Source organism: Colias croceus, chromosome 28 (genome assembly GCF_905220415.1).
Source record: "Colias croceus chromosome 28, ilColCroc2.1".
NCBI classification, from domain to species: domain Eukaryota; kingdom Metazoa; phylum Arthropoda; class Insecta; order Lepidoptera; family Pieridae; genus Colias; species Colias croceus.
The window spans coordinates 600,707-626,010 of record NC_059564.1 but is presented as its reverse complement, the minus strand read 5'-3'; the positions used below and the strand labels follow the sequence as shown (position 1 = coordinate 626,010).

At 32.4% G+C, this 25,304-nt stretch overlaps 1 protein-coding gene across 1 annotated transcript; it reads right to left on the bottom strand.

The window, feature by feature from the left end:
- Positions 1–227: 227 nt before the first annotated feature.
- LOC123704024 lies at positions 228–14,164 on the bottom strand. Its single transcript, XM_045652270.1, has 6 exons — positions 13,992–14,164; positions 9,119–9,216; positions 3,887–3,989; positions 3,117–3,354; positions 1,229–1,314; positions 228–485 (listed from the first exon to the last, which is right to left on the bottom strand). The coding sequence occupies exons 2-6, from the start codon at positions 9,170–9,172 to the stop codon at positions 391–393; spliced, it is 576 nt and encodes a 191-aa protein (XP_045508226.1). The 5' UTR covers positions 9,173–9,216; positions 13,992–14,164; the 3' UTR covers positions 228–390.
- Positions 14,165–25,304: the final 11,140 nt, after the last annotated feature.

Sequence of the window (25,304 nt, the reverse complement as noted above, 5' to 3'; positions counted from 1 at the left end):
GTTCCCGTTCCCGTGGGATTTCCGGGATAAAAACTATCCTATGTGTTAATCCAAGTTACCCTCTATATGTGTGCTAAATTTCATTGTAATCGGTTCAGTAGTTTTTACGTGAAAGAGTAACAAACATCCATACATCCATACTTACCAACTTTCGCCTTTAATAGCTGTAGTAGGATTAATATATTGATTCTCCAATAGAGATAGAGGATACAATAAAACAAATAACATAAAACACAAATATTTATTACTACAGCTTTGGAATGCGTTATTTACACTAACTTAACAATAAATAGAACAACAATTATAAATATTATGCGTTAACTCTGGGCCAAGTGTGGCCAAGTGTGGCCAAGTTGGGCCAAGTTTGGCCAAGTTGGGCCAAGCATTGGTTTATGCCTCTGTCTCTAAATCAGCTTCGATTTCTTCAGGTGTTCTAAGATCGATTGCAAATCGTTTCTTGAAGCTTGGCGGTCTTTCATCGAGTTCTGAAAAAATACAATAGGAAATTTATTTATTGTCACAGGCTTAATCATCATTAGTTGTGGTCGAGTAAACTTCAATATATGTGACGTGTGCTGGTGTGCAAAGTTTTTAAATTTGAAATGTGTATAGAATATTCAGTAGGTTCTATTTTAATACTTTCCACCATTTCATACATTAATTAAGGGGATGATACAGGATAAAATGGAAAACTTATGTCCATGTCCATCTTACATTCAAAATGGATTCATATTTGTTTTCAAAACAGACTCGTTCTTGGGATAATTAGCGTGAATTTCGTTAATTATATGACCACATTACATTTATGTAATGTAATAATTTCAATTCGTCTATCTACACACATTTATATCCAAAAAAATGTGTGCGTGTACTAGTGTACACACGTAAGAAGTGAAACTTCTTTATGACCTTATTTTTCAAAAAATAATTTACTATAATATGCAACTTTACAGAAATACGTTGAATCACGCGTGGTAGGGATAAGAAAAAATTAGCGCGTAACGGAAAAATGTCACGCGTAACGAAAAAATGTTACACAAAATTTTTTTCCAACCCCGATAAAGAAGTTTCACTTCAAAAAACCATCGAATTGATTTTAATACCGTTTCTTTTTAGTCTTTCTCCTAAAAATGGTATTAATTAAATGATTTTCCATCATGCCATAACCAATAGATATAGAGACAGATAAAGCTAGCATTAGATTAGTAACAAAATAGTTCGGTCTCACCTGGCGTTGCTTGCATCTCTTTCACTCGTCTGGAATAATCTTGGAAAGCTGCCGCCAAGGAATATGTCAATCTTCTAGCAGAATTCCTGAAAAAATACAAGTTTTTTAATTATTAAAAGTATAGAAAGATTTTATTTACTACCGGTTTGGAGAGCAGTTTACATAGAGTAGAGTCGAGTAAACCTGTGTCTCTACAATGGGAACAAATATTATGAGCTGATGATGACATATTTAAGTGTGTATAGATAGTTATATTTATTAAACTATCACTAAATCTAAAAGTGTGTGATATACTACTGAGAATATATTAACTCTTATATTATTAATAATAACACACAAATTATATATTTTTGTTTTAAAAATATAATTTAGTCCTATTAATAAAAAGTTTATTTCTGACACGCCTCATACAAGCAAGCAAAACCGCGGGTGAAACTAGTTAGTTTGTAAGTTTGTATGAGCAATAGATTGTAGCTATTGACATGATTCTCACAACTTGACCAAATCTTATCTAAGCATAATCAGATAAATTCGTGAGAACTTGGTTATTGGAACATGGATTTCGAAATCTCAACTAATATTGTAAGAATAAATATTTTATTCGTTTATATTTCAATCAAAAACTATTAGACGGATTGTAAAAATTATTTTACCATCTGTATCTATATACATATATTAAATCTGTAGAAGGGTCAATTCTGTACATTGAAAATATTGAAAAAATAAATAGCAGGGGGTGTTATTGGATCGATACCAAACCCAAATATGTGATTAAAAAATTTTTGTCTGTCTGTCTGTCTGTATGTATATTGTATGTTCAGGCATCACGTGAAAACTAACGGTTCGATTTCGGTGAAACTTGGTATAATTATACCTTATTATCCTGGGCATAAAAAAGGATACTTTTTATCCCGGAAAAATACGTAGAAAAAAAGTAAAGTACATAATAACTAATAAGTGTTCCATTTCTTTCTTTTCTTTTATATTAAAAAAATATTTTTACGGTTTTCATATCCATAAAAGACTCTACATAACAAAAACAATATTTAAAAAAATAAAACGCATTAAAATTTTTTGCACGTAAATGCATCCAGCGTGACGTCACAGGTGTGAATTACTGGCTTGGAACTAAGGGTTGAGGGTGCATGGGAACTTGACATTTGTTTTTGTGTCTCTACATAATATTAGCACAATAGGAAATATTCGTCCAATTTAATAAATAAATGTTTTATTCTAAGTAAAACAAAAAAAATGTGTGCGTGTACTAGTGTACACACTTAAGACGTGAAACTTCTATTATGATATATGTATTATGTCCTTATTTTTAAAAAAATAATTTACTATATGCAACTTTACAGACATACGTCGAATCACGCGTGGTAGGGATAAGAAAAAGAGGGCGCGTAACGGAAAAATGTCACGCGTAACGAAAAAATGTGACACTAAATTTTTTTCCAACCCCGATAAAGAAGTTTCACTTCAATAATTCCTGTTAACATAATATTAATATTATGTGTATAGGTGTTGTCCATTGCCTAAAGATTGCCTGGCAGAGATGGCTTAAAGTCATAAGGCCGCTATTTGTACATATCACTAAGATATTGACTGATAAGATAATTATACAGTAAATCCAAACTTTTAAGTTTTAATATTATAAATGCGAAAGTAACTCTGTCTATCTGTTACTTAATCACGCCTTAACTACTGAATCAATTTGTATGAATTTTGGTATAGAGATATTTTGATAAAGGACATAGGCTACTTTTTACCCCGGGAAATAGGATAGCTTTTATCCTGGAAATCCCACGGGAACGGGAACTATGCGGGTTTTTCTTTGACTGCGCGGGCGAAGCTCGGGTAGAAAGATAGTAACAAATAAATCACATACCTGCTTTCACAAACGAACGCGTGACATTCAAACGGGTTCAAGCCTTTAGCATCAGCGTTGTCCTTAACAATTATCATCGAGAACACCCTCGTGTACACCAAATCCTGTACTCCATAAGATATTGACTCTATGTTGAAGAACACAGACATATGCTCAAATTCCTTGTTGCCATGGTGAACCGTTTCAACATGGACGCCTTCTACGGTTATTGTTAGCTTCACGATGGGCAGGATTTGTCCTGAAATGGTTAAGTAATATGTATTAAGTATTTTGAAAGTAAGTAGGTAGTTTTATAGAGATTGTGTTTTTCTTTGTTTGGTGGGATTTAACTCGAAATTCTATTGATCTATTTGTTTGATTAAGTTACATTATATTTAGCTGCATCTTTGCCTAGTTGTGGATTTACTCAATATTATCAATTATGTATTCTTCTATCAATTTTTAAAAATAACAGATTGAAAAATTATCACAATGATATTTTACTAAGAGTTCCATGGAAAATAATGATGTTTTAATGATGTGTAAGTATCAATTACTTTTCGAATTATTTGATAATAATACTATAAATAGTTGGAGAATATATTAAACAAATCATAAATTAGAATTGTAACCAAATAAATGTTTTAATCAATAAATAAGGCTTAGGAACAATTCCAAAACATTTTCCCCATATTTTTAGTTTCACTAGTGGAATAGAAGACTATTCCACTGATCTTTAATTAATTATTTCCAATAAATCAATAAATAGTATTATTTCTGTTATTATGTACCTGGTGGTAAAGCTTTGGCAGCAGCTACCATCAAATCGACAGGCTTCCTCGTATGTTTGATACCCCATAGCCCTCTCGCGTCGCTCTGACCAAGATATTTTACCTGAAAATTAATAAAAAGAATTCATTATTTACTGCAAATAAACAAAAATGTCAGATGATGTATTTATCCATACTATAAATATCATAAATGCGAAAGTAACTCTGACTGTCTGTCTGTTACTCAATCACGCCTTAACTACTGAACCAATTTGCATGAAATTTGGTATAGAGATATTTTGATACCCGAGAAAGGATATAGGCTACTTTTTACCCCGGGACATAGGATAGGTTTTATCCCGGAAATCCCACGGGAACGGGAACTATGCGGGTTTTTCTTTGAATGCGCGGGCGAAGCCGCGGTTGGAAAGCTAGTAGCAAGATAATTATCACTAATATTAAGTAATATTATGTTTGCGGTACGTTTCTTTAACAGCATATAAAATAAAATATAAACAATAAACATATTATATTTAAAATGTAATAAAGAACTTCCTCCATCCATGAAGTCGTTTATAATAATTTATGTACATATTTATTGAAACTAAACCTTTCTTTATACATATATTTCTTCATAATATTTATGATATTGTATTCATTGTTTAGATTCTAATGTACCTATAGCTTTTTGGAGTGAAACTTCTTTATCGGGGTTGAAAAAAAAAATTTAGTGTAACATTTTTTCGTTACGCGTGACATTTTTCCGTTACGCGCCATCTTTTTCTTATCCCTACCTCGCGTGATACGACGTATTTCTGTAAAGTTGCATATAGTAAATTATTTTTTGAAAAATAAGGTCATAAAGAAGTTTCACTTCTTACGTGTGTACACTAGTAAGTACACGCACACATTTTTTTTTTAATGTATGGTGTTTGTGTAAAATGTTTATGTTTAGAGAAAATACTTCGCTTCCATAAACTTGCATTCAAAACATAATTCCTTAAAATGTTCATAAAATAATTCAACATCAAAAGTAATAATGTACATAAATAATAAAACAATAGGAATTTAAATTCCATTTCATCAAAAAAACAAATTGTGTTAATTTAGTTTTCCAACATGGCGACGTGACGTCACATCCGTCATGGCTGCCATGCTCCAATTATTCAGGATATCTAGATCATTCTACATTAATTATATATTTAATCGTTTAACCTTACATGTTAAGTGGGTCTGTGTTTGTATGCGCGGTTAGTATCCTAACGGTGCATTTACATCAAACGAGTGAATGCTCATTCTAACCCCACTATGTCAAATTATTTTAATGTAAACAGGCGTAGAGCATTCTTTCGTTGTTCTAAGTGAGTTCTAAAAGATTCTGTGCAATGTTCTAATACTGAACAACACTGAATACGAGTTTTCGTTTACACTAAAAGATCACGATATAATGCTCTTGCTCCAGCTCTAGCTCTATGTTCGTTTGATGTAAATGCACCGTGACGTAGTCCATACTGTCTATACTAATATTGTAAAGTTGAAGAGTTTGTTTGTTTGTTTGAACGCGCTAATCTCAAAAACTACTGGTCCGATTTGAAAAATTCTTTTGGTGTTAGATAGCCCATTCATCGAGCAAGGCATAAGGCTATGTATCATCACGCTAAGACCAACAGGAGCGGAGCCACGCGGGTGAAATCGCGAAGCGCAGCTAGTATAGAGTAAAGTCGCTCTCTGTCAATTATTTGGGACTTATTTATAGTGTATTCATGGCGATGAATAATTAATAATTATAAACACTTTTACTAAATTTAAATGATGAAAGTGAACATAATTATTATTTTAAAGACACATACCATTAAAGTATTTGTGTTTTAATTGCCAATTTGTAAGCTTTCACTTGATTTGAATACAAAAACCCATAATGAATCTTAGCGCCTTTTTATGATCATTTAGATATCTATGATGGCGACGGAAAATTTTTTTAGCCAAAAAAACGAATAAGCGTCTAGCGATATCGATTCATGAGTAAATAAGGTAAATATATAATAGGTATTAACTACTTTTATATAGATATTTAAATAAAACCAACTGGTTATAAATAGTCAGAATCCATACTTCTGGATGCGTTCTTTAGTTTATCTTTCATTTGAAATTTAAAAAAAATGTGTTAAAACTGTTAGATAACCTATCGGTGATTTTATCAGCGCGCCGTAAATTAGGTAAAAGAAAAATACGTTAAACTTTTCTTCTATTACCTACAATAAACTATAGTGACTAAAACTCAGTCAAATGTAATCCAATTAAACGGTGACGTCATAAAGTGACACATTTGCTTAATTGCTTGATTAAAGTGAGGTCAAAAGGGCTTAAGTGATCGTTAGTATTAAGAATGCAAGTTGATGATCATTTATTAAAACTTTGTAGGGTTTTCTGTGATGCATACTTTTTAATATTTTGTGTCATAGACATAGGTTTAAAAATTATAAATGGGAAAGTTTGTGAGGATGTGTGTGTGTTTGTTACTCTTTCACGCAAATACGACTGAACTGATTACAATGAAATTAAGCACACATATAGAGGGTAACTTGGATTAACACACAGGATAGCTTTTATCCCGGAAATCCCACGGGAACGGGAACTATGCGAGTTTTTAAAAAGGCGGGCGAAACTGCGGGCGGAAATCTAGTAGTTTATAGATAGGAAACCTATATTGATTACCTATTTGTATTACACGATTTAACTCAATAACTACTCGACCAATTTTAATTTAAATTCATTGTAGCTAATATTTGCCGAAGCCTATACATAGGATAAGCAACTTTTTCTTACATAAGAGAAGCTGGAAACACTAGTTTTTAACTTTTTAAGTTATTACTTTTACTTCTTTGTTACAGTTATTTTATGCAGCGGGGACTAATAATTTGGCATTAATTTTTTCATTGACTAACTAGCAAACCGGGCGAATTCCGTTTCGCCACCAGAGACACCTTTTCTTTGCTATAAACTCGGAACCCGAGACCTTTCCAACAAGTGCAAAACCGTGGAAATTGGTTCGTGCGTTCTGGAGTTATAGCGTCAGGAAGGAAAACCCGACTTATTTTTATATTGACTAATAAACTGAAAATATATAAAAGTACCGGTTAGTTCGTAATACGCTAACCATTGTATTCAATAACAAAAGTAAATAAGAATTAATCTAATAAAATTCGTAAAACATGATTATTTGTACACCATTATCAATGATTGAAAAAATTAATCAATACATTCTGGAAAATTTATCAGTTACAGTAGTTATCCAAAATGTTTATCAGAACTAAAGATTATAATTATGTTTTTCATAATACATGTGGTTTATGCCCAAAATAATATATTTTGTTCTTTTATTATGTACTAGCTTTCCTAGTCAAAGAAAAACCCGCATAGTTCCCGTTCCCGTGGGATTTCCGGGATAAAACCTATCCTTTGTGTTAATCCAAGTTACCCACTATATGTGTGCTAAATTTCATTGTAATCGGTTCAGTAGTATTTGCGTGAAAGAGTAACAAACACACACACACACATCCTCACAAACTTTCGCATTTATAATATTAGTAGGATGTAGTAGATTACAATATGAAAGGAATAAGTATAGAAAGCTTCTGCCTTCTAATGAAAGTATTATAAAAATATATATTTACATGAAATATGTGAAAACGTAGGATAGGTGAGCCTAATTTGTTTGCCATTATTTGCACCTTTTATTGTGAACTAGCTGTGCTCCGCGGTTTTACCCGCAGTGCTTCGCTCCTGTTGGTCTTAGCGAGATGATATATATATATAAGGCCTATAGCCTTCCTCGATAAATGGGCTATCTAACACAGAAAGAATTCAAATCGGACTAGTAGTTCCTGAGATTAGCTCGTTCAAACAAACTCTTAGTTTTTTAATATTAGTATAGATTTATAATTTGGAAAATCGCCTTCGCTTAAAAGGCGTTTCTGTACTCTTTTTTTTTTTTTTTGTGTGTGGTGTCTCTCAATGTTAGCCAGAAGGGCTTCTACATTTTAACGCGGACGCGGTGGTGAACTGAAGGTTCACCCTGGTAGCGACATGCACAAGGGCGTCCCCCCTTGACGGGGATCTCGAACCTCGGCTTGGGCTGTCGCTTGAGTGGAGGAGGCCAGAAGGGCCCTAATCGGACGGGTTAAAAGGCGTTTCTGTACTCAATAGCGGCTCATATTATAAAGCTGAAGAATTTGTTTATATTATGTTTTAGTACTATATTTTATGTACATAGATAATAATATGTGCCAAACGGTTACTATTTAGCTAGTAAATATATAGTAAATGTTCTGGCTTTATAAGCTGCCACGTTTCATCAAAAGGGCGATTTAGTAACAAATATACAAACACACAACCATCAAACATTTACCTTTGTATTATTATAGATAATTACAGATATATCCTGTATAAAATTAGATTTGTTAACGGCCTTTCGCGATGGTTTAACACGCATTGTTTTCAATTTAGCAACGGTTTTACAGAGCGGAACGGATTACCAATAGCTTAAGCGAAGTATATACAATAAAGCATTTAACCGACTGTGTAGGAAAGAGGGTTATGTTTTAAGGACCTTGTGTTTGGGAATCGAATCGAGTTGCGCTAAAAGGTATATCCTTTTGGTTTAGTTTATTTATTTATTTATACTTTATTGCTCTGAATAAATTACACATTGAGACTTAATCTAGGATACTTTGTAACAAACGGCGGCCTTATCGCCGCCGGCTTAAGGCCGCCGTTTTGTCCCCCCACAGAATATCACATATTGCATTTTTTTTTTTTTTATTGGTTATAGGGAAGCGCTTGACCACAATCTCGCCTGATGTTAAGCTGAGATGTGGTCTAAGATGGAGCGCGCTTCCCTAGAAGGTACCTGTTCACTCTACGCTTGAAGACCCCCATATTGTACTCGTCGGGGAACACAGACTCAGGAAGCATGTTCCAGTCCCTCGCGGTTCGGATAAAGAATGAGGAACCGAACCGCTTAGTCCGGGTACATGGAACGTCCACCTTATGGCGATGCCTAGAATCTGTGCGCCTCGACCATATATTACCACATATTACCATAGTATAAAAAATACGTAATTACCTACGTAGGTAAATAAAAAACAATACTTGAAAATACATAAATATAATATCTTTATACATAATATATACTATAGTCAGGAATAATTAAAAAAAATCAATAATTAAAATTTGGATTTGTGTTGAACTCACTTGAAACGTAATCGGTAAGTCACTAACTGTGACAGGTCCTTCTTGATCCGCCATCTTTTTTTTTCATACTCTTTTTTTCTCACGACATATCTATGAACCTGTAATGAAAAAAAAAAACATTTAGATATTTATATTATACACATTTATTTAATAATTTTACACATTTCTTAACGATTTTCAACTTCTAGATATGTTCTGTTTAGCTTATCTTCCAGTTAAAATGACGGAAAATTATTAATTAATGAAAATATGCGTCAGAACGTGTAAATAGGTCAAATCGGTTGGAAAGTACCTATTGATCGGATTTTGTGAATTTTACATTTGTCTGTTAATTTGCTCTACTAAAATTTATCCCTAAAAATCTGCGAAACAGCTGAAAATCCATCTTTGTACCTATCACTACATAGTTTTGTTTTATTTGTTTTATTTATTATTATTAAACATACATACATACAATAATTACAATTACAATTTATTACAATAGGTATACAATTAATATACATGTAAAAGTATATAAATAAAAAGGCTACCAAAACAATTATTTATACAAGCCAATGTTTCCCTAGCTAGGTTACTGGGCAACCTGTGTTTAGGAGAAACAGCTTGCCTCTAATATAAATACACAAAAAGTATAAAACAAAGTCGCTTTCTCTGTCCCTATGTCCCTTTGTATGTTTAAATCTTTAAATGTACGCAACGGATTGATGCGGTTTTTTAAATAGATAGAGTGATTCAAGAGGATGGTTTTAGTATTTATATTAGTTTTTAGACAAAGCGGGCGAAGCCGCGGGCGGTAAGCTAGTAAGATAAATGTATAAGATGAGAAATTTTTAACGAAAAGAAAAAAAATGATCACACCGTTAAAGCGAAAGACCCGGGTTCGAATCTCTCGTAATCGAATATTTTATTCCTTTTAAAAATTCTCATTTATATAGCACTAGCTTCCGCCCGCGGCTTCGCATAGTTCTCGTTCCCGTGGGATTTCCGGGATGAAACCTATCCTATGTGTTAATCCAAGTTATCTATATGTGTGCTTAATTTCATTGTAATAGGTTCAGTAGTATTAACGTGAAAGAGTAACAAACACACACACATCCTCACAAACTTTCGTAAGTATTTATAATATTAGTAAAATTTGCATGCTATGAAACTAGTTAATAAAAATGTAAAAAGTTGTTTGATACGTAGTAAATGAAGTAAAAACCCTACATTTAAAGTTACATTTTCCATTATTTTACCAACCATCATTAAACTGATAAGGTAACCTTGGCGATGCTATTTGCGAAAATTATCACTAATAGAGAAAATGCATTGTAATAAAAAAACAACGATTGCTTATATCTTATATATAAAAATGAATCCCAAAATGTGTTGGTAAGCGCATATCTTGAGAACGGCTTAACTGATTTCGTTAATTCTTTTTTTATAATATTCCTTGAAGTTCGAGGATGATCCTTAACTCCTTATGTAGAGAAAACGTGAATATGTACCACGGGCGAAGCCGGGGCGGACCGCTAGTTTTAAAATAAAATAGATATTCAAAATAAAAAAGAGCGTGTCTGCCGAGCACACGTGTCAGAAGTGAAACTTCTTTGGCAAGATTCAAAGCTACCAAAATCATCGCTTTATTCCATGACGCGACCTTAAAATTTTACTCTCAACGCGCTTAAAGAAATTTCACTTCAAAAGTCATAAATTATTGTTTAAAGAAGTTTTTACCCCCTATTCCGAATTTCATAAATGTTACCTAACTAACCTATTAAAGCGTTTTCCCTTGAGATTAAAAATATTATTACGTATTTAAAATGTCAAGTTCCCATGCACCCTCAACCCTTAGTTCCGAGCCAGTAATTCACACCTGTGACGTCACGCTGGATGCATTTACGTGCAAAAATGCATTAAAACGACGTAATTAATACATTTTCTAAATATTTACTAATAAGAAAGAAATAATTAATAAGATAAACTCATGAAATAGTATTATCACCGATCCTTGATAAGTGTACAAAGTTTGAATTAAATCGACTGGTTTTGACTCCGTTTAAAGTCAAAAGGAGTTGGTTACAAACATACAGGTGAAGCTAAGAAATTTGTGCAAAAACTGCACAATTATAAAAATGTTTGTTTCAAGATAATATTGTGTCCTTTCTGCTCAGGTTTGCGTTATCAGCTGATAATATATCACCACATGACTGATAATATTATGTGCCTGGGTAAATGTTTAATTTATAAATATTTATATTTTTGAATCACGGGATTCCATCCTGATCTTTTTATTATATTCTAGCGGTCGGCCCCGGCTTCGCCCATGGTACATGTTTACGTTTTCTCTCCATAAGAACCAAGAGGTGCTTCAAGAAATCTATACTTATATTATAAGGCTGAAGAGTTTGTTTGTTTGTTTGTTTGAACGCGTAAATCTCAGGAACTACTGGTCCGATTTGAAAAATTAATTTGGTGTTAGATAGCTTATCGAGGAAGGCTATAGGCTATATATTATCATCACGCTAAGAACAACAGGAGCGGAGCAATGCGGTTAAAACCACGGGACACAGCTAGTAAATAATAATTATAATTTTTATAGTACTGTTCTTTTAACTGACTTCCAAAAAAGGTAGAGATACTATAGTAAGATTTCAATGTACGAGAAACATACCCCTCTTTTTATAGGTTGGTTAAAACCACCTGCCAAATATAATTCGGGGAACAGATGTAGAGATCGTTATAACAGGTGACTGACGGCAGACGATTTTATCTGCCTTCAAATAGGAAGGGGACTGAGTTTGAACTTTTTTTTCGCAAATTTAGTAATACCATCACTACATAGTATAAAACAAACTCGCTTTCTCTGTCACTATGTCCCTTTGTATGCTTAAATCTTTAAAACTACGCAACGGATTGTGTTGCGGTTTTTTTTAATAGATAGAGTGATTCAAGAGGAAGGTTTTAGTATATAATTTATTAGGTTTTAGACAAAGCGGGCGAAGCCGCGGGCGGTAAGCTAGTAAATAATATAAGTTAATACGAAATTTTTGTTTATTGTGATTAAATGATAGTATAGCTTTTGGTACATATTTATTATGTATAATATAATACAATTAATTGGTTTTATGTATTAAACTAATTTTAAAATTAATTAAACTAATTTAGTAGGTAATGAATCTATTTCGTTCAATACAAAACAAACAATTTTTAATTAATAAATATGAAGCTATATGAATTTTTCTTGATATTTTTTGGTTTGTTATTAAAGAGGACATATAGCTCAAGAACGGATGAACAGATTTTGAAACCTCTACCACTAAGCATAACTCTACATTTTCTCTTCTTTTACTACAACGAAAAATAAATAAATACAGCGTAATATTAAGCTTTTAATACAAACAATAAGACAGACATTTTTGATTACCTTCCGTCTGTTCGTCACGGTACGCTCACTATAAATTATTGTAGAGTCACATAATTATGTACAATGCTCTCAAAATCGCATTGTTTCCCGTCATTCAAATATACATACATGTGTATGTGTGACTAATAATATATAAGAAAAGTTTTTTTGTTTGTTTGTTTTAATGAAAAACATTGATTGCTGGATTACCTAGTGTATAATATAATACACGAAAGTTTGGATGTTTGTTACTCTATCACGCAAAAACAGCTGATTGTAGTATATTTATAGAATCCATACTAATATTATAAATGCGAAAGTAACTCTGTCTGCCTGTCTGTTACTCAAGCACGCCTAAACTAGTGAACCAATTTTCATGAAATTTGGTATGGAGATATTTTGATACCCGAGAAAGGACATAGGCTACTTTTTATCCCGGGAAAATGACGCAATCCCGAAAATCCCACGGGAATGGGAACTATGCGGGTTTTTCTTCGATTGCGCGGGCGAAGACGCGGGCGGGAACCTAGATTGTCAGCTATGGGGTTTTTATACTATTACTACCTACTAATATTATAAATGCTAAAGTTCGCGAGGATGGATGTATGTGTATGTATGTATGTTTGTTACTCTTTCACGCAAATACTACTAACGATTACAATGAAATTTGGCACACATATAGAAGGTAACTTGGATAGGTTTTATCCCGGAAATCCCACAAGCACGAGAACTATGCGGGTTTTTCTTTGGAAACACGGGCGAAGCCACGGGCGGAAAGGTACCTAGTTAAAATATAATGCGAGTGAAACCGAGTGCTTAGGTATATTAGCATAATAAGTAATAACATATTATTTTAATGTATAGGTAGAGATTGGCTGACTCATACTGTAGGCTGGCTATCTAATCGAAATCATTAGATTTTTGACCACCTTCTAAAACTGTAAAATTTTTAAAGGTTTTAATTTTACACATAATAATATGACTGTAATATTCAAAATAATGTTACAATAAAATTACATAAACAAAAAATTGTATTTTATTTTTGTCTCTACATTTGAAACTACTAAACCGATTTTGATTGTTATAGCATTGTTCTATACATGAGGTACCATAATAACAAAAACAAGAATGGTCACAATTCGTTTCGATTGTTTCGGAGAAATGCGTGGACAAACATACATATTTATGATAACCCATATACCTATAAACTTTATATAAAGGAACTGAACAACCGTTAAATATGTATATTTAAAAATGTAACAGTCATGTAACAGTCTAATAATTTGTCATTGCAATAGAAAAACTAAACCGTTTTTGATTGAACATGTACTATCTAGTAAGGCTTCATATCAAAGGATTACATGCTGATAAGTAAACTATACATATAAAATCTATATCTACCTTTTTATGACAAATACATAAATAACGTTATCTACCTGTTACTATAATTAAGCCTCTTAATATGATTATTACATAAGTACTTACAAGCACAACACAAAATCACAACACAATATATAAAACCTTTTTTAAACTCAAATTAAAACTGGCTGAATAGAAACGTCAAAACACAATTGAAAAAAAAAATAAAAACAAAATCAAAATGGCCGCGTCCGTCACGCGCCGCGTCGAAGCAGTATTGTGAATACGAATTCTATATTCAAAATCGGAGTATATGACCACCGGTATGTGTTGACCTATATGGTAGAATGCGTTCTCCCTTTCTACATACAATTATCACGTACAACGGGGGGCGGGGGAGGTCTTTATAAATTGGTCATCGCGTACACACATGCACGTATACTAATACATTAGATTATTGAATTTTCAACCTTATTACTTTACACATAGGGTTGTATTTAACTGTGTAGATAAGTTTGTAGATTACATATAGGCTGAGGTAACCAAGTGATAAGAGATACAGGCTGTTAGCTTTATCAAGATTTCATTATTTATTATCTAGAATTGGATAGATTTTCTGTAAATTTTCTTTTAAATCACGTTATTTTGTGATAAAGACGTGCCTTTGTGCAATTCTATGAAATATGTATTGAGAAAATAAGCATTGTAAGTAGGCTCGACATTATGTAAATTAAATGAGTTTCTTAATAAATATCATAATTTATTAAATTTGAATACATTCAAATGTCTAATATGGTGTCGTAATTACAGATGCAGTTATATAAATTACAAATACTATGGTAACCTGGTATAATGCCATTCGGTATTATTACGCAAATGTAGTTGTAAAATAAAACTTCAATTTCTCCGTTAATAAATTAACGTTAAATGTTAAATTTACAAAATCTAAATCGTAATAGATAATAATATAATCTAAACTACGACTTTTATATTTTAGTAGAGCGCTCTACCAGACATACATATTAAAAATAAGATTTAAATTTACCATACGATATATTTATAAATAAGTTAAGTAATACGTTCTTTGGCATATTATGATATATTATGTAGTTAGATATAAGTTACATATTATGTAATATTGACATGATTTTAAAAGAGCAACTATGGAGTTTCTTGCCGATTCTAATCCATAGATACTGCTTTCTGAATCGGTGGTAAATGTTAAAAATACCTACTTATGTAATGACGATTCGAAAGTGCTACTAAAATAATAGCAGTCTAATTGAATAAATGAATGTTTGAGTTTGAGTTTAACATTATTCTTTCATCTAGTAATCAACTAACGTCTTACTAATTTACTATATAATTAATTGTCCGTCTCTACCACAAAAAAAATTACCAAAATTTCGGCTATAATTTGCAACAGCCTGTAGTTACACTTATATGTGTGCGTGTGTGTGCCCACCACAGGTGCCCACCTGTTGTAATTGGGTTAGTGTGCGTTTATTTGATATTGTGTTTAATTTGCAAGTTGAAAACGGGAATGATGCTCTACTTTTGTTTATATTTTTAATGTAGAGTTTTAAAAATATTTTTTAAGCTTTTATAGATTAAGTTTACTTTCATCCCAATGCCTTGATGACTAGATAATTTTTTGCCAGATCTTATATGTAGAAGCTGTTAAGATTATTTACGGATAATAAGGACAAGTAAAGATAAAATAAACTGGCCTCATACATATTAAATCAGCTGCTTATGTTTGGTAGAGGAACACACAATATTTATAGACACAAAACTTCACAATTAAATGATTAGGTAGAGGCATTTTATACTATATTTCATAGGACAGGGTTACATGTAATAAAAATACAAAACACATTATTACCTATACTACTTTATATTTTACTTTGAAGGTACTAACTACAACCCTAACAGACAGATAAAAAATTTAATTACATAATGAATAAAAATTTACTTTCACAAACAACAATTTGACACCTACACAGCTAAAATATAAATCACACAAAATAATTTATTGTACAAGTAGAGTATTCTTCACCCCACTGCACTACACCGGTAGCGCCTCTCGCTGTACACGGTTCACGGGACAGCGGGTGCCGGTTCGATGCCCGTCGTAGGGATTCGTTGTACTATTTGATAGTTTTATTTCATGTGTTTGATCGTTTTATTTAGGCTGTTTAGTTTTAATTTAGTGCCAAGAGTAACTGATAAGTTGCTGATAGACTATCTGATATTTCGTTAGTTTTAGCTAGAGGAGACAGTTTCGGCGACGTGTTGTTTAGTGGCTGATAGGCTATCTGACACTTTTTAACATTCGTTTTTCTTGTCGTTCGTTTTAGCTAATGAAATAAATGAAGATTTTATCACCTGTTTTCCATTGCAAGAAATCACCACCTTGTTACTATACAGTAGTTATGAAAATAAATTTAAATCTCATCTTAAATGTGTAACGCCAGCTTGATACAATAGCAAAATTGAATCCATGCGTAATAAGACTTCTTTATAGAAGGCGCAATAGATTATAAACAACTAGCTTTTACTCACGGCTTCGCTCGCGTGGTTAAATGAATAATAATATTTATAAAGTTGAAAGTGATTCATATACAAATCATAATGGTTCTTCTGTTTGGAATTGAGCTATTTCCAGACCAGACCCGACTCCCGAGTCACACATAAAAATCGCGGCTAAAGAAACTAATACTTGCATTTATAATGTTAATTCTGACGTAAAGAAGAAAATAATTATTGTACATCTACTGTTAAGATCACTACATAATATAAAATAAAATCACTTTCCCTGTCCCTATTTATTCTAAAATCTTTAAAACTACGCAACCAATTTTGATGCGTTTTTTAAATAGATAGAGTGATTTAAGAGGAAGGTCTTAGTACCTACTTATACATATAATTTATTAGGTTTTAGACAGAGGAGCGAGCGGAAAGCTAGTTATTTATTATAGATTTACTTAGCTATGTTGAATTAGTTAAATGTATGAAAAATTATCACGACGAAGTTCCTTTCCTCACAAACATACGGACAAACTACCACCATTAATATGAATTACAAGCCCAATTGAAGGATTACAAGTTTTGTATACAATAAGACAAAAGGTAAATGAGAACAGATATAAATGAACATATTTTTTAGTTTTTTTTATTAAAAAAAACTAAACTATTCCTTGTGTTTATTTTAACAAAAATTCCATACACGCAACACAATTTCTATAAGAATCGATACATCAATTGGACATTAATTTCCGATCTACATGTCAATCCATGATCACGTTCATAAAATTATTGCGTGAAAAAAACATTTCTAACAGTAATTATGCCATCATAAAAACATAGTACTTGCGTGAGGTTTTCCCTCTCTATAGTGACTTTTCCTTTCAAACTGTTTTAAAAATAGACGTTAAAATTAACTTGGTACTATTACTAGTATAGTATTATATTATTTGTAGGACTATTATAATATACTAGCGGTCCGCCCCGGCTTCGCCCGTGGTACATATTTACGTTTTCTCTACATGAGAACCATTCTCGTACATCAAGGAATAAAAAAAGAATTATCAAAATCGGTTCAGCCGTTCACACGTGATGCCGTGACAACGCGAAACGAGTTTCACTTTTATAGTATTATATTATCTGTGGCACTATCATGATATTATATTCTCCATCATAACTACATTTAATTAGAAAATCAAAGTCTCTTTCACGCAAATAATACTGAACCGATTACAATGAAATTTAGCACACATATAGAGGGTAACTTGGATTAACACATAGGATAGGTTTTATCCCGGAAATCCCACGGAAACGGGAACTATACGGGATTTTCTTTCCTCTTCATTATAAACTAGTTGGAGACTGCGGTTTTACTCGGTAAAAAGGAGCCTATATGCTAATGCAGTAATCTATCTCTATATAACATTATGCATGTCTATAGGTATGTCTTGTATATGCTTAGATCTTTAAACGCATCGAATATTGATTCGGTTTTATAAATTATTTTATTAATTAATTATTTATTTTATTTTATTTTTTATTTATTTATTTTATTTTATTTTATTTTATTTTATTTATTTTTTTTTAAATAAAGAGCTTTTTAATAGCTAGAGTTTCCCTCGAGGAAAGTTTAATATTTGAAATTTTGGCTAAGTAATCCTACTAATATTATAAATGCGAAAGTTTGTGAGTATGTGTGTGTGTGTGTTTGTTACTCTTTCACGCAAATTCTACTGAATCGATAACAATGAAATTTAGCACACATATAGAGGGTAAATTGGATTAACACTTAGGATAAGTTTTATTCGGGAAATCCCACGGGTAGGGGAACTATGCCGGTTTTCCTTTGAAAACGCGGGCGAAGCCGCGGGCGGCTTGTAAATAGTAAAGGAATATACTTGAAAACCATTACTCTCCGTGACACAGTCAGTTAAAAAGCGTGCACACGACCACTTCCACATATTTATAACTAGCTTTCCACCCGCAGCTGCACCCGCGCAGTCAAAGAAAAACCCGCCTATAAACCTATCCTATTTCCTGGGGCAAAAAGTAGCCTATGTCCTTTCTCGGTTTCAAAATATCTCTATACCAAATTTCATGCAAATTGGTTCACTAGTTAAGGCGTGATTGAGTAACAGACAGACAGACAGAGTTACTTTCGCATTTATAATATTAGTATGGAATTCATTGTTTCTCCGATAGCTAAATGAATGAAATGACAAGTATTACATTTATTTACTGAGAATCTCATTATTATTAAACTATTCAGTAATTTGATGTAATGATTGATAATAAATATTATTTAATATTTCCCTGTTACGTGTGTATCCGACTACCGTGAAAAAAGAGAATATTGTTTTTAGCTAAAAATAATATCGTTAAAATTTATGAGTTTAGGTGTTAGGTGTTTTCTACGGAGTTTCTTGCCGGTTCTTCTCCATAGATACTGCTTTCCGAATCGGTGGTACACTATGTTACACTATGTTATGATTTTCACACCCAGAGAAATAAAAAAAAAATTGACAGGCAACGGGAAGCGTCTTCACTACATAGTATAAAACAAAAGTCGCTTTCTCTGTCCCTATGTCCCTTTGTATGCTTAAATCTTTAAAACTACGCAACGGATTTTGATGCGGTTTTTTTTCAATAGATAGAGCGATTCAAGAGGAAGGTTTTAGTATATAATTTATTAGGTTTTAGACAAAGCGGGCGATAAGCTAGTGTATTATATAGTAATACATTGTAATATTAACACTTATTTTTGTAACTATATAGTCTTACAAATGAATGTAATTTTAATTTGACGAAGCGAAGCGAAGCAAAGCGAAGCGAAGTGCTGAAGCGCTTTTGAAACGTTTATAAGAAGTTTAATTGAATGAATAAATGTTTGAGTTTGAATAGTATAGACTATAGAGTATATAAGTGTTCTTTAAGTTTTAAGTGAATATGTCGATGTCAAGTGATAGTAAATCAAAGTCCAATTCAGGTTGAAAATGTAATTCATTTCACATTATATATTACATTTCCTATTACATTACTTACATAATTAAATATTATGTGGAGGTAAACGTTGTTTTGCCATACTTTTATCCATATAAATCTAAATAACAAGACACTATTCGATTTCTATTTGACCTTCTATTTGATTATATTTGACCGCCTCCTTGGTGCAGTGGTTAACGCGTGAGCGTAGAACCGAGGGGTCCTGGGTTCGATTCCCGGTGGAGACGAAGAAAAAAAAAATGTCTCGGTCTGGCAGGACACAGAAGGCTGATCACCTACTTGTCCTTAAAGAAAATCGATCAGTGAAACAGATGTATAATGCATCTGCCCCTTACCCCACTAGGGGACATGGGACTTCACTTATTCGATTTCTATGCTCTTATCACTTATGTGTATGTCAAATGTGTGCGTGAATGATGGAAATGGGAAAATTATTAAGATCTTCCATCTTAATAATTTTCGTAAAATTAATGAATAATTTCTAAAATTTAAATAGAGTATCTTTATGCCCGCAACTTCCTTTTCAAAGTCACAAGCCATGCTTAATTTGTAACGAAATAGTAAAATGTCAATTTTAATAGTTGTTACTTCAAACACTTGTTGAAAACTGACCTTAAAGAGGGCGGGATAATAATATGTTATTTTGGTCATCTACGAGCTACAGGATGTTGTGTAAATAAAAAAATAGAAACAAATAATATTCAACGCATTAAGCCCATATCTATACTAAAATATATATATCTTCTTTAACTATTTATTATCTTCACTAATATTATAAAGCGGAAGAGTTTGTTTTTTTGTTTGAACACGCTAATCTCGGAAACTACTGGTCTTGTTTGAAAAATTATTTGGTGTTAGATAGCCCATTTTTCGAGCAAGGCTATAGCTATATTATAATATCATCGCGCACGCTGAGCAAAAAGGGGTAAAACCGTGGGGCACAGCTAGTGTAACATATAAATAACAATCCCGTCTCCTATAATATTTATTCACTTATACAGGAGGTTATTAAAATGAGAGCAAACGCAGACAAAAATAATGTCAAGTAGTGTAAAAACAAAACATTACACCGTTCTCCATATTTCGTCACTTATACAGGGTGTTATAAAAATCTGAACGATTGACACAAAAATTAGATCTAGTTATATGTCGTCTAAAAACTAAACATAGATCCCTTCTGACAGCCTATTTCAAACAAAACATCAATCTACCCTCTATATTTGGCAATTCGGTTTACACAGGGTGCTTTTTATATTTATACAGAATGTTAATTATATAAACACAGTCGCCAATATTCAGTATATACAAACTCAAACTCATCAAAGGTGGCACAATATTCAATACTAGCTTTCCGACCGCGGCTTCACCCGCTTTGTCTGAAATCAAATAAATTATAAACAAGTACCTTCCCCGAGAACCACACTAGCTTTAAAAAAAACCGCAGCAAAATCATAGGGACAGAAAAAGCGACTTTGTAATATAGGATGTAGGTATTTTACTAAATAGTGATTCAGTATATACAGGGGGTACAAACGAAACATCACCCCGCCCCCTATTTAGTGTATACCGATATACAGGATGTTATATAAACACATTCGAAGACAATGTGCCAAGGTCGCACAATCACCAGTTCAGTTCCCACAGCGATTTGTCCAGCGCGTCTGCAACTGCGAGCGATGGGAGCGTCTTGATACTTTACTTTTTATAGTGTGATTATTTGTGATGAAATATGTGGAATTTTGGTTTTTTTATTTACTCTAAATTCTGTGTTTTTAATTAAGAATATGTGCTCGAGCATAAAATAATATAAGTGTCATATTATACACATTTCTTAGTTATGTAATTGTCAGTGCACTTAGATTAAAATAATTATATACAAACTGTAAAAAATCTAAAGGTATTCCACTTTATATATTTTTTTCTCATTAAAATATGAATTATAATTGTATATTAGTTATGTCCCACATCTTCGCTCAAATTAGGAATATTTGATAGATTTTGCTTGTTTTTATGTAAATAGCCTATACTTATATATATATTACTTTAATTCGTTCCTGAGATAAGCGCATTCTACCAAATAATAGCTTCATAAAATTAATAAGTACGATATAATACCTATTAATAATTTGAATATATATGCGTGTTTCAACTTTCAAGTATCAAAACCGTTCACACACTCACAATATTGCTACGATTAAGTTACGTCAATGTGGCCGCAACAAGATTCTCAGATATACTTCATAATATTTATTAACCTTTCCCATCGCAGTACTTTGTGCGAAATTAGGCCATTTTTATGTTTAACCGACTGTGGAGAAGAGGGTATTGATTGTAGTGTGAATACATATCTAATCATCTGTGTATATTTTTGGAAACTAATAAATTGAATTAAAGCTTTAAAAATGTAAGAGTTGAAATTTTTATCCTACTAATATTATAAATATGAAAGTTTGTTACTCTTTCACGAAAATTATACTGAACCGATTACAATGAAATTAGGCATGTAGGTAGCTGAAGACCCAGAATAAAACATAGGCAACTTTTTATCCCCGAAATCCCATAGGAATGGCAACTATGGTTTTTCTTTGAAAACGCGGGCGAAGCCGCGGGCGGAAAGCTAGTGTAATATAGTATTGAAACAGTAGGTATTTTATGGATGTTATGGTATTTTGTAGAAATTAATGTAAAAGGGAGTATATATTATGAGTCTAAGGTTCTGAAACCTGAATCTATTAATTCTAATAGGTACGATATTTTTTATTGATTTTCAATTAAATTTGTTAGAATTAATATTTAATAATTCCAAAAGATAAAAACCCATAGAGGGTTGTCGCGTAAAAACCACAGGACAGTTCTTTGGCATATTATGATAATATACAGTTACATATTTGAAAAATTATTTCGGTGTTAGATAGATCATTTATCGAGGAAGGCTATAGGATATTTAATATCATCACGCTACGGCCAACAGGAGTGGAGCCACGGGGGTGAAACCGCGCGGAGCAGCTAGTAAATAATATACTGAATCCCAAAAAAATGTTTTGCACGACGTGTCGTGCTTAAAATGCTTAAATGAGTCGTGACTTATTTAAGCTTTTTTGAATAATAGTATAACGACAGATTACTTAATAGTAAATATGTAGTTACATCTGCTATTAGATAGAAATTATTTCTTATGCCATAATCCACCACGCTGGCCAAGTGCGTGTTGGCAGATGTCACATGTCGTTGAACTTTTGATTCTTTGACATGCCGGTTTCTTGATAATAATTTTCTTAAGCTTAATTTTCTGAAGGTACTATAATATTTTATGTTAAGATTCTCTAATATAAAATATTACAGTATCTTAAGGTATCCAGTATCAGCGTTCTGACCATCATTTTTCTTTTTGTCATTGCGTACTAAGACCCCTGTAGAACCGCCATCCTGTTACAAATGACCCGAAATTTTGTGTCAGTGTTTCGGGTTAGCCTATTTCAAGTAAAAAACTTATTTTTGTATTTTAATTGAATCTGAAAACTCTCTTACCTATTTACATTAATCTCTTGATATATTTTATTTCATACTAGCTATCCGCCCGCGGCTTCACCCGCGCAGTCAAAGAAAAACCCGCATAATTCCCGTTCCCGTGGGATTTCCGGGATAAAACCTATCCTATGTCCCGGGGTAAAAAGTAGCCTATGTCCTTTCTCGGGTATCAAAATATCTCCATACCAAATTTCATGAAAATTGGTTCAGTAGTTTAGGCGTGATTGAGTAACAGACAGACAGACAGACAGAGTTACTTTCGCATTTATAATATTAGTATGGATTTACCGAAGAAATCATTAGAAGTCGAAATAATAAAACTTACATTTACTGTTTGTATGTTTGCGTAATTTTCATTAATATAAATAATAAAGCTATTGGTATCTATATACAAAAAATACGCTCCATAGGTAAATCTATACTAATATTATAAAGCTGAAGAGTTTGTTTGAACGCGCTAATCTCAAGAACTACTGGTCCGATTTGACAAATTCTTTTGGTGTTAGATAGCCCATTTATCGAGAAAGGCTATCATCACGCTAAGACCAAAAGGAGCGGAGCACTGCGGGTAAAAACACGGGGCACAGCTAGTTGATAAATTGTAACAGTAAAAATGAAAATATTCTGCAAACTCTTCCATTTCAATTTTAGCATAAAACCTATAGGTAGGTACTCTTTACTTTTGACGGTCATCCTTATTACGAAAGGAAATGTTAAGACAACAATCTCCTTTTATAATAACCATTTTATATTTTAGAAGTTGACCTTTTAGAATCATCGAAAAATGTATCGTCCATATTACTCTATACACTACAATTACTATACACAACTACTACAATTTTAAATATCAATTAAGTATACAAAGTACATACATGCGACAAATTAATATTTTTTAACGGATATAAAGCGAGATTTATTGTAAACTAGCGGTCCGCCCCGGCTTCGCCCGTGGTACATATTTCGCAATAAAAAGTAGCCTATGTACTTTCTCGGGTATCAATATATCTCTATACTAAATTTCATGCAAAATGCAAATGAAAATTGGTTCAGTAGTTTAGGGGTGATTGAGTAACAGACAGACAGAGTTACTTTCACATTTATAATATTAGTATGGATGAGCAAAGGCTCTACCCCTGACTATGCTCGCTGTTAAATTTCCAAACTACATAGGTAAAATTTTTTAATAAATTGTGTTTATAATTAATTAAAATGTGTTTTATTTGATTTAATAAAGATCACTGACAAAATTATACACAGCAAAAAGTGTAATTTCTGTTTGTTTTCGACGCTAGAGGAAAAAATAAAGAAACACATACTTATATTTTTCTTTATTTACTTAATAGATTAATTATTGAAAATAAATAAAAGCTTGCAGGAAATACAACTGAAGAGTCAATTAAAAAAATTTGAAACTCCAGTTATAGGGATCACCGTGGTAAGGCTTATAACTATTCCATTTACTATGTTTCAAAACACGATACACGTATGAAACTTGCAAAATGCGCCATATTGTTTTTTATTACTTCACTTTCCCGCCAAAATGGATCATTGCCTCGCTTCTGTTTTTAATTGTTTTCAATGTGTAAAAATACTTAAATCATATTAATATAGTGTAAGCCGATATAATATAAGGATTTAGGATATCTGACTGTAATTTTCGTTATAACATAGATACATATTTACTTTTGTAAGCTTCGATTTGCTATAACTAAACTGAATATAGTCAAATGATTTCGTTGCTTTCTTATCAATAATCAAATCTATACTACTATAGTCTGTGCTAATATTATAAAGCTGAAGAGTTTGCTTGTTTGAACGCGCTAATCTCAGGAACTACTGGTCCGATTTGAAAAATTCTTTCAGTGTTAGATAGCCCATTCATCGAGCAAGGCATAAGGTAATAGGCTATGTATCATCACGCTAAGAGCAATAGGAGCGGAGCAATGCGGGTGAAACCGCAGGGAACAGCTATCTAATAAACATCCGTGTGACTCGAGTACAAAATAATAGTTTAAATTTCAAATAAATGTTATAAAAACAATATAATTAAGAACAATGCGAATTGACACACCCGAATTGCTAAAGGTCGTACAGTTACGAATTTTTGTAATAATTATTATGTTTATTTACAAATCGTCCAGATTCACAACGCGTTTGTCGTGAGAGAATTGATAGCGTAGTGTGGATACGACTAATATTATAAATGCGAAAGTTTGTGAAGATGTATGTAGGTGTATGTGTAATGTGTATGTGTGTTTGTTACTCTTTCATGCAAATACTACTGAACCGATTACAATGAAATTTAGCACACATATAGAGGATAACTTGGATTAACACATAGGATAGGTTTTATCCCGGAAATCCCACAGGAACTGGAACTAT